Source organism: Macaca fascicularis, chromosome 8 (genome assembly GCF_037993035.2).
Source record: "Macaca fascicularis isolate 582-1 chromosome 8, T2T-MFA8v1.1".
Lineage (NCBI taxonomy): Eukaryota > Metazoa > Chordata > Mammalia > Primates > Cercopithecidae > Macaca > Macaca fascicularis.
In genome coordinates, this window is record NC_088382.1 from 10,304,167 (window position 1) to 10,315,040 (window position 10,874).

General features: G+C 55.9%; 1 protein-coding gene across 3 annotated transcripts in view; it reads left to right on the forward strand.

The window, feature by feature from the left end:
- The window catches only part of RP1L1 (RP1 like 1), a 60,330-nt gene extending 49,689 nt beyond the window's left edge, over positions 1–10,641 (forward strand). The window contains exons 4-5 of one of the 3 annotated variants that reach the window (XM_065518777.2): positions 1,379–7,117; positions 7,214–10,641. In XM_065518777.2, coding sequence (XP_065374849.1) covers positions 1,379–7,117; positions 7,214–8,646 — 7,172 coding nt within the window. In that variant the 3' untranslated portion in view covers positions 8,647–10,641. Of the gene's footprint in view, positions 1–1,378 lie in introns of all 3 variants that reach the window. The other 2 variants (XM_065518776.2, XM_045397856.3) reach the window with 2 other exon arrangements.
- The last annotated feature ends 233 nt before the right edge of the window (positions 10,642–10,874 follow it).

The window sequence follows — 10,874 nt, forward strand, 5'->3', positions numbered from 1 at the left end:
CTTCATTCATTCATTCTTTCTTTTTTTTTTCCTTTTTCTTTCTTCTTTTTTTTTTTTTTTTTTTTTCTCTGAGACGGAGTCTTGCTCTGTCACCCAGGCTGGAGTGCAGTGATGTGAACTAGGTTCACTGCAACCTCCCCCTTTGGGGTTCAAGTGATTTTCATGCCTCAGCCTCCTGAGTAGCTGGGATTACAGTCACCCACCACCACGCCCAGCTAATTTTTTGTGTTTTTAGTAGAGACAGGGTTTCCCCACATTGCCTAGGCTGGTCTTGAACTCCTGACCTCAGGTGATCCGCCTGCCTTGGCCTCCCAAAGTGCTGGAATTACAGGCGTGAGCCACCGCACCTGACTCATTTTTTCTTAGAGCCACTCCTTTGCATCCCCAGTGGCCCTTTCTTCTTCTCTTTTTCATGGCTGGGGTGCAGGCTTGACTAGCAGGACCTGATATCTCCAGCACAGGTCCTTCCCTGAAGTCATTTATCAACCCAGGAGCTTGATGAGGGTGAAAAATCACCACTAATAATCACAGAGCATATAACAGTTTACAATCAGGGTCATATGCAGCAGTTTATTGATTTCACCTGCTGTGCTGGGTGTGGGTACGAGGAGGGCCAAGAGCAAGCTCTCGGCACTGCCACTCTGCCTGCCAAGTCTGCCATCTCTTGAGAGCCTACTGTGTGCTAGCAACTATAGAGGAAGTTTTATATGCATAGCCATGCATCAATACGAACTCAACCAATCAATATTATTATGCTTATTTTATGGTTCAGAAAACAGGCTCTGCCAAAAACTATGCAGCTAGTAAGTGGCAGAGTTGAGATTGAATTCAGACTCAAGTTCTCCTTGCTAGACGATGCCAGTTCACAGACTGGTAGCTCTGTGGACTGTCATTCTAGAGTAGCTCTGCCCTTATCATGCTTTTTTTTTTTCTTTTCTTTTTTTAATGGTCTTGCTCTGTCATCCAGGCTGAAGTGCAGTGGCATAGAGCTCACTGCAGCCTGGAACTCTGGGACTCAGGGGATTCTCCTGCCTTAGCCTTCCAAGTAGCCAGGAAGCTGGGACTGTAAGGCCATACTACTGTGCTCAGCTAATTATTTTTTAATTATTATTATTATTTTTTTTGTAGAGATGGTGTCTCACTAAGTTGCCCAGGCTGGTCTTGAAACCCCAAGCTCAAGTAGTCCTCCCGCCTCGGCCTCCCAAAGTGCTTGGATTACAGGCCTGAGCCACCGTGCCCAGTTGTTACCGTGCATTTTGGAGGCAGTGGTGGTGTTCAGGTCGTGGGAGGCTCATGACTATTTTATTCCTTTACCCTGATGCTGTCCCCATGGCTCACAATCTTTTCCTCTTTTCTTTTCCTCTTCACTGCGTGCCAGGGAGCTGGGGGCCAAAGACTAAGCCGAGTGTGATCCATTCACGGTCCCGGCCAGGCAGCAGGCCGCAGCCGCCAGAGAGGCCTGTTCCTAGCAACCCCCCGGTGGGCCCTGCTCCTGACAGGCACCCTCAGGACACGCCAGCGCAGCCGGGCCCGCTGGTGGCCGGCGATGACATGAAGAAGAAGGTCCGCATGAATGAGGACGGCAGCCTGTCCGTGGAGATGAAAGTCCGCTTCCACCTGGTCGGCGAGGACACACTCCTGTGGTCCCGGAGGATGGGCAGGGCCAGCGCCCTCACGGCGGCCAGCGGGGAAGACCCCATTCTGGGGGAGGTGGACCCCCTCTGCTGTGTGTGGGAGGGCTACCCTTGGGGCTTCTCTGACCCTGGGGTGTGGGGACCCCGGCCCTGCAGGATGGGATGTGGGGAAGCCTTTGGCCGAGGCGGGCAGCCAGGGCCCAAGTATGAAATCTGGACGAATCCCCTGCATGCCTCCCAGGGAGAGAGAGTGGCGACTCGGAAGAGGTGGGGGCTGGCCCAGCACGTCCGCTGCAGTGGCCTGTGGGGCCACGGGGCTGCCGGGAGGCAGAGATGCAGCCTGGACAGTGCCAGCCCAGCCTCCAGCACCGGCCACCCCGAGGGCTCAGAGCCAGACTCCTCCTGCTGCCCCAGGACCCCGGAAGACAGGGTGGACAGCGGCAGCCCCTCTGCCCAGAGAGGGGCTGAGCGGGAAGCTGGAGGGAGCCTGGGTGAGGACCCCAGCCTATGCACAGATGGAGCCGGGCTGGGCAGCCCAGAGCAAGGCGGCCGCCTGACACCCAGGGCCCGGAGTGAGGAGGGGGCTTCTTCCGACTCGTTGGCCAGCACCGGGTCTCACGAGGGATCCAGCGAATGGGGCGGGCAGCCCCGGGGCTGCCCAGGCAAGGCAAGGGCTGAGACCTCTCAGCAGGAGGCCACCAAGGGAGGCAACCCTGGTTCTCCAGCTCCAAGTCTTTCATCTTTAAGGAGTGAGGACCTGCAGGCAGAGATGCAAGGACGGGGCACCGAGCAGGCCAGGGGGGCGTCTGTGAAGAGGGAGCCTCTGGTTCCTGGCCTTTCTGGCTCCTGGGACTTGGAAGGAGCCTCTTCTACCCCTTCCACCTCCGCTTCATCCCAGCAGGAGCGGAGAAGGCACAGAAGCCGGGCCAGTGCAACGTCCTCACCCAGCAGCCCTGGCCTTGGCCGAGTGGCCCCGAGAGGCCATCCCAGGCAGTGTCACTACTGCAAGGACACCCACAGCCCGCTGGACTCCTCTGTAACCAAGCAAGTGCCGAGGCCTCCTGAGCGGCGAAGGGCCTGCCGGGATGGCTCAGTGCCACGATCTTCTGGAAGCTCATTGAGCACCAGGACACAGGCCTCCGGGAACCTGAGACCTCCCTCCTTGGGATCTCTTCCTTCCCAGGACCTTCTGGGAATCAGCAGTGCCACTGTCACTCCTGCAGGACACTCAGATTGTGCTTCTGGGGTCTCCCCCTGCAATGCTCCCTCTGTCGGGTGGGCAGGGGACACGGGGTCCAGGACATGCTCGCCGGACCCCACACCACCCCACACATCTGACTCCTGCTCAAAATCTGGGGCTGCCAGCCTGGAGGAACAGGCCAGGGACACCCCCCAACCCTCCTCGCCCTTGATTCTGCAGGTTGGACGGCCTGAGCAAGGGGCGGCGGGCCCCCACCAAAGCTGCTGCCACTCACAGGCTGGGACGCAGCCGGCCGAAGAGGCCCAGCGGGGACCCTCCCCTGAGGCCCGCTGGCTGTGTGGCAGGTACTGTCCCACCCCGCCCAGGGGGCGGCCCTGCCCCCAGAGGCGCTCTTCCAGCTGTGGGAGCACCGGTAGCAGCCACCGAAGTGCTGCCCAGAGGCCAGGTGGGAGCCAGCAGAAGGAGGGGACACACCAGGCAGGCCCCACACCATCCCTGGGGCCCGGTTCAGGGGCATCGAGGAGAAGCAGTGCCAGCCAGGATGTGGGATCTGGGGGGCTGTCCCAGGAGGAGACCTCGAGGAGTTGGGGAGGCCCGCAGGGGCAGGAGGAGGCCAGCAGTGTGTCACCCAGCTCTCTGCCCCGCTCGTCTCCAGAGGCTGTGGTCCGCGAATGGCTGGACAACATTCCAGAAGAGCCCGTACTCATGACATATGAGATGGCGGACGACACCACAGGTGCAGCAGGGGGTGGCCTGAGAGGCCCCGAGGTGGACCCTGGGGATGACCATTCCCTGGAAGGCCTGGGGGAGCCAGCTCTGGCCAGACAACAGCCCCTGGAAGGGGACCCCGGCCAGGACCTGGAGCCAGAGGGAGCCCTCCCGGGGAGTAGTGATGCTGGTCCCCAATCAGGAGAGGGTGTTCCCCAAGGGGCAGCTCCAGAGGGAGTTTCCGAGGCCCCCGCAGAGGCCGGAGCGGACAGAGAGGACCCAGCCAGCTGCGGGGTGAGCCTGCGGGCACTTCCTGGTCGGGTGTCTGCCTCCACACAGATCATGAGGGCGCTGATGGGCTCCAAGCAGGGCCGGCCCAGCAGCATGCCCGAAGTGTCTAGGCCCATGGCCAGGAGACTCAGCCGCTCAGCCGGGGCCCTCATTACTTGTCTGGCCAGTCTTCAGTTCTTTGATGAAGACCTTGGGTCTCCTGCCAGCAAAGTGAGGTTCAAAGACTCCCCTCGGTACCAGGAGCTGCTCAGCATCTCAAAGGACCTGTGGCCAGGATGCGACCTTGGGGAAGACCAGTTAGACTCAGGCCTTTGGGAGCTCACATGGAGCCAGGCTCTGCCAGACCTTGGGTCCCAAGCCGTGACGGAGAACTTCACACCCACGTCCTCCTCTGGTGTGGATATCAGCAGTGGCTCCGGAGGCTCAGGGGAGAGCAGCGTACCCTGTGCCACGGACAGCGCCCTGGTCCCTGAGGGGACAGAGCTGTCCCTGAAAACCTCCAACCAGAGGCCTGATTCCAGAACTTCTGAGAACCCAGGGGATCTGGAAAACCAACAGCAGTGTTGTTCCCCAGCCTTCTTGAACTCCCGAGCCTGTGCTTGTGCCACCAATGAGGATGAAGCAGAAAGAGACGGTGAGGAGCAGAGGGCGAGCTTGAACCTGGAGCAGTTAGCTGAAAACACAATGCAAGAAGAGGTGCAATTAGAGGAAAGTAAAGAAGAAACAGAGGGAGGAGGGCTGCAAGAAGAGGGGCTGCAGTTAGAGGCAACTAAAGAAACAGAAGGGCTGCAAGAAGAGGGGGTGCAGTTAGAGGAAACTAAAACAGAAGAAGGGCTGCAAGAAGAGGGGGTGCAGTTAGAGGAAACTAACGGAACAGAAGGAGAAGGACAGCAAGAAGAAGAGGTGCAGTTAGAGGAAATTAAAGAAGAAACAGGAGAAGGGCTGCAAGAAGAGGGGGTGCAGTTAGGGGGAACTAAAGAAACAGAAGGGCTGCAAGAAGAGGGGGTGCAGTTAGAGGAAACTAAGGGAACAGAAGGAGAAGGACAGCAAGAAGAAGAGGCGCAGTTAGAGGAAATCAAAGAAGAAACAGGAGGAGAAGGGCTGCAAGAAGAGGGTGTGCAGTTAGAAGAAACTAACGGAACAAAAGGAGAAGGACAGCAAGAAGAAGAGGCGCAGTTAGAGGAAATTAAAGAAGAAACAGGAGGAGAAGGGCTGCAAGAAGAGGGGGCGCAGTTAGAGGAAACTAAAGGAACAGAAGAAGGACAGCAAGAAGAAGAGGCGCAGTTAGAGGAAATTAAAGAAGAAACAGAAGGAGAAGGACCACAAGAAGAGGGGGCGCAGTTAGAGGGAACTAAAGAAACAGAAGGGCTGCAAGAAGAGGGGTTGCAGTTAGAGGGGACTAAAGGAACAGAAGAGGAAGGGCATCAAGAAGAGGGGGCACAGTCAGAGGAAACTAAAGGAACAGAAGGAGGACAGCAAGAAGAAGAGGCGCAGTTAGAGGAAATTAAAGAAGAAACAGAAGAAGGACCACAAGAAGAGGGGGCGCAGTTAGAGGAAGTTAAAGAAGGACCAGAAGGAGGACTCCAAGAAGAGGCTCTTGAAGAGGGTCTCAAAGAGGAAGGGCTTCCAGAAGGAGGAAGCGTCGGCCGGCAGGAATTGTCAGACGCCGGCTCTCCGGGTGGGGAAGGCTCCTGGGAAGATGACCCAATACAGGAGGAGGAAGGGGGAAGAGCCTCTGCAGAGCCGTGCCCCCCAGAGGGCACAGAGGAACCCACAGAACCCGCTAGTCATCTCAGCGAGACGGACCCAAGTGTCAGCGAGAGTCAAAGTGGCTCCCAGCTTGAGCCTGGCTTGGAAAAGCCGCCTGGAGCCGCCATGATGGGCCAGGAGCACACGCAGGCCCATCCCCCGCTGGGGGCTGCAGAGAGGAGCTCTTCGGTGGCCTGCAGAGCGGCTCTGGACTGCGACCCCATCTGGGTGTCCGTGTTGCTGAAGAAGATGGAGAAGGCCTTCCTGGCCCACCTTTCCGGGGCAGTGGCTGAGCTCCGAGCGCGCTGGGGCCTCCAGGACAGTGACCTGCTGGACCAGATGGCGGCCGAGCTGCAGCAGGATGTGGCCCGGCGCCTCCAGGACAGCACCGAGAGAGAGCTCCAGAAGCTCCAGGGCCGGGCGGGGCGGATGGTGCTGGGGCCTCCCAGGGAGGCCCTCACTGGGGAGCTGCTCCTGCAGACCCAGCAGCGCAGACACCGTCTCCGGGGCCTGCGCAACCTCTCGGCCTTCTCTGAGCGGACCCTGGGCCTGGGGCCCTTCTCCTTCACCCTGGAGGACGAGCCAGCCCTCAGCACTGCCCTGGGGAGCCAGCTGGGCGAGGAGGGGGAGGGCGAGGAGTTCTGTCCCTGCGAGGCCTGTGTGAGGAAGAAAGTGAGCCCTGCGTCCCCCAAGGCCACAATGGGGGCAACCAGAGGTCCCATCAAAGAGGCCTTTGACCTGCAGCAGATTCTGCAGAGGAAGAGGGAAGAACACACCGATGGGGAGGCAGCAGAGGTGGCCCCTGGCGGGACCTGCACAGACCCCACGAGCACCAGGACTGTCCAGGGAGCAGAGGGAGGGCCAGGGCTGGGGCTGGGCCACGGGCCTGGAATGGACCAGGGTGAGGATGGTGAGGGAAGCCAGAGACTCGACAGAGACAAAGATCCCAAACTCGGGGAGGCAGAGGGAGATACAATGGCTCAGGAGAGAGAAGGGAAAATCCACAACAGCGAAACCAGTGTGGGCAGCGAGCTGGGGGAAGCCGAGCAGGAGGGAGAGGGCATAAGTGAAAGGGGAGAAACTGGGGGCCAGGGCTCTGGGCATGAGGACAACTTGCAGGGTGAAGCTGTGGCAGGAGGTGACCAAGATCCAGGACAGAGTGATGGGGCGGAAGGCATAGAGGCCCTGGAGGCTGAAGGGGAGGCCCAGCCAGAGTCCAAAGGTATAGAGGCCCAGGAGGCAGAAGAGGAGGCCCCGGAGGCTGAAGGGGAGGCCCAGCCAGAGTCAGAAGGTGTAGAGGCCCGGGAGGTTGAAGGGGAGATGCTGGAAGCAGAAGGGGAGGCCCAGCCAGAGTCAGAAGGTGTAGAGGCCCGGGAGGTTGAAGGGGAGATGCTGGAAGCAGAAGGGGAGGCCCAGCCAGAGTCAGAAAGTGTAGAGGCTCAGGAGGCCCAGCCAGAGTCAGAAGGTATAGAGGCCCCAGAGGCAGAAGGGGAGGCCCAGGAGGCAGAAGGGGAGGCCCCCCCAGAGTCAGAAGGTGTAGAGGCCCCGGAGGCAGAAAAGGAGGCTCAGCCAGAGACAGAAAGTGTAGAGGCCCCAGAGACTGAAGGGGAGGCCCCCCCAGAGTCAGAAGATGCAGAGGCCCGAGAGGCAGGAGAGGAGGCCCAGGAGGCAGAAGGGGAGGACCAGCCAGAGTCAGAAGTTGTACAGGCCCCAGAGATTGAAGGGGAGATGCAGGAGGCAGAAGGGGAGGCCCAGCCAGACTCAGAAGGTGTAGAGGCCCCAGAGGCTGAAGGGGAGGCCCAGGAGGCTGAAGGGGAGGCCCAGCCAGAGTCAGAAGTTGTAGGGGCCCCAGAGGTTGAAGGGGAGATGCAGGAGGCAGAAGGGGAGACCCAGCCAGAGTCAGAAGGTGTAGAGGCCCAAGAGGCAGAAGAGAAAGCCCAGGAGGCAGGAGAGGAGGCCCAGGAGGCTGAAGGGGAGGCCCAGCCAGAGTCAGAAAGTGTAGAGGCCCTGGAGGCTGAAGGGGAGGCCCAGCCAGAGTCAGAAAGTGTAGAGGCCCAGGAGGCTGAAGGGGAGGCCCAGCCAGAGTCAGAAAGTGTAGAGGCCCAGGAGGCTGAAGGGGAGGCCCAGCCAGAGTCGGAAGGTGTAGAGACCCCAGAGGCAGAAGAGGAGGGCCAACCAGAGTCAGAAGGTGTAGAGGCCCTGGAGGCTGATGAGGAGGCCCAGCCAGAGTCAGAAGGTGTCGAGGCCCCGGAGGCAGAAGGGGAGGCCCAGGAGGCAGAAGGGGAGGCCCAGCCAGAGTCAGAAGGTGTCAAGGCCCCGGAGGCAGAAGGGGAGGCCCTGGAGGCTGAAGGGGAGGCCCAGCCAGAGTCAGAAGGTGTCAAGGCCCCGGAGGCTGAAGGGGAGGCCCAGGAGGCAGAAGGGGAGGCCCAGCCGGAGTCAGAAGGTGTCGAGGCCCCGGAGGCTGAAGGGGAGGCCCAGCCAGAGTCAGAAGGTGTTGAGGCCCTGGAGGCTGATGAGGAGGCCCAGCCAGAGTCAGAAGGTGTAGAGGCCCTGGAGGCTGAAGGGGAGGCCCAGCCAGAGTCGGAAGGAGAAACTCAAGGTGAGAAAAAGGGGAGCCCTCAGGTCAGTCTAGGAGATGGCCAGTCTGTGGGGGCTTCTGAAAGCAACAGCCCAGTCCCCGAGGACAGGCCCACTCCACCCCTTTCCCCAGGTGGAGACACTCCTCACCAAAAGCCAGCCTCCCAGACAGGCCCTTCTTCCTCCAGAGCATCCTCTCAGGGCGACAGCTGGTGGAAAGACTCAGAAGACGGCCATGTATGTGGAGACACAAGGAGCCCTGACGCCAAGTCCGTGGGGGCCCCTCATGCAGAGAGGAAGGCCACCAGGATGTATCCAGAAAGTTCCACTTCTGAGCAAGAAGAGGCCCCTTCAGACACAAGGTCTCCAGAGCAGGGGGCCAGTGAAGGCTGTGACCCTCAAGAGGACCAGACACTCGGAAATCCTGCCCCCACCAAGGCAGTGGGCAGGGCAGACGGCTTTGGCCAAGATGACTTAGATTTCTAGACAAGATCAAGCTGCAAAATGCTCATGAGCTTGGGAGCTCTGTTTTTATTCATATTTTTCCTACAAAACTGAGCAACGCTCAGTCCACTGGAGATGTCCACAGCACATGGACGAAGACCAAGGACGTGCCAAGGACACAGCCTATGCCATGCTCTCCCGGGATTCTAAATCCAGAAGCTTCAGAGAGCTCTGTGGCCCGTCCCACACGCAGTGTGAAGAAACGGGGTCTGCGGATCTGCCTGGTTATCGGAGGCCAGCCCTGTTCCCATTCATTTGTCTTCAGAGCCCGAAAGATGGAACTGATTGGAAAGGCTCCAGTTTTGCTTTTGTTTGTGGGTTTGTTTTCTGCTAGCAAGTGTTTCTCTCCGTCTTTTCCCTGTTGATCTCCTGTTACTTTTCTCCTTGGCCTCTGTTGGCACTCACCTCGTTTGACTTTGAGGTACTGTTTTTCTAGTCTTGAATGTATTTGGTGACTGCAGAAATACTTGGGCAAAGCAGATAACTTCAGAGTCATTGGATAAAGTTTGTTCTCAGCCCCAAAGTCCAAGTTGCTTTTCCTCAATTCATACTTTTTGTAATGAAAAAATGGAAAATGCAAAAAAGCAGGTAGTAAGAAATAATCCCATCACTCGGAGACTTCTGTTAGCAATTGAATGTATTTCCTTCTCCTCCTTTTCTAACCATTTTACAGTTGAGATGATTCTTTATATATATATATATTTACACACGTTTTAAAAACTTAAAGAAAGAATTTCCTCTATCTCTATTTATCATCATAAACCTATATTTTAACCCCTGAATAATGTACCGTTAATGAGTATATTGAATACTTTCTCATTTTCCTATTTTTAACCTTTTACATGGTTTCCCTTCTTTTGTTCTTAACACTTTTTTTTTTGTTCTTGAAGTTTTGATTAATTCCTTAGGATAGACTCCCAGGCATGGAATTACTGGGCCAGAGGATATCAACATTTTTAAGGCTTTTGATATCCTGCAGCCAAATTGTTTTTTCTAAAGATCTGTACTCATGATGACAGTATGATCAGTGTTTGGTATTCTCATCAAAATTGAAAAATCATTTGGAAATTTTATTGGCAAAAAAATAGTACCTTATTGTAATGCGGTACTGTCTTAGATATATATTTGATAACTAATGAAATTAAAATTTTTTTCTAGGGTTTTAAAAAACTATTTGAATGTACATGATGTGTGCATGCTTTTGACCCATTTTTCTACTGAGATCCTAGCTGTTTTTTCTTTTAATGAATTGATTTGCCTGTGTCCTTTATAATTTTTTTAAATTCTATTTCTCATTTGTAAGATTTTAAAAATGGCCTCTCTGCACACCCTGCAAAAGCAGGGCTTAGACTGAGCCCCATGCAGGTAAGAGAGTTCCTGGACGGGGTAGAATGTCTTTGACTGGTTCTCACTGGCTTTCCTGCATATACCAGAGCATTTGGTGGCATCCAAATGTATTAAAATGGAGTCTGTGCTACAGTGGCAGGTGCTGCCCACTAGTTATCTAAATGTATCCACACAAAGCAAAGGTTGGGTATCTGCTGTCTCTACGTGTCTGCAGTCTTCTATCTACAAGTGGAGATGTTATTTAAACATTTTGACATGTGCCAGGCGTGGTGGCTCACGCCTGTAATCCCAGCACTTTGGGAGGCCAAGGCGGGCAGATCACCTGAAGTCAGAAGCTCGAGACCAGCCTGGCCAACATGGTGAAACCCCATCTCTACTAAAAATACAAAAATTAGCAGGGTGTGGTGGTGCGTGCCTGTAATCCCAGCTACTCAGGAGGCTGAGGCAGGAGAATCACTTGAACCCAGAAGGCGGAGGTTGCAGTGAGCCCAGACTGTGCCACTGTACTCCAGCCTGGGTGACAGAGCGAGACTCTGTCTCAAAAAAAAAAAAAAAAAAAAAGCATATTTCAAAAATATTCTGCAAAGGTGATTCCTTAAGGTGTTGACAATAAAAGCATAATTTTATATATATGTAAACTGTGATATATTTGGGGGGTAGTGTTTCTTCATATTGGATGAAGGGCTGGTGAAGAATTACACTCACAAGTCACATGTCAATCAGAACTGGCATCTTAGCTAGAGCTTGTTCTGGAAATGGTGACATGCAGGGGCGTGCAGCACTTGTCACTACTGGCTGGCATGAAGCATCCACCGGGCACCTCTTCTGTGATTTGAAGTCCCCATTCATTCTCTGAGCGATGT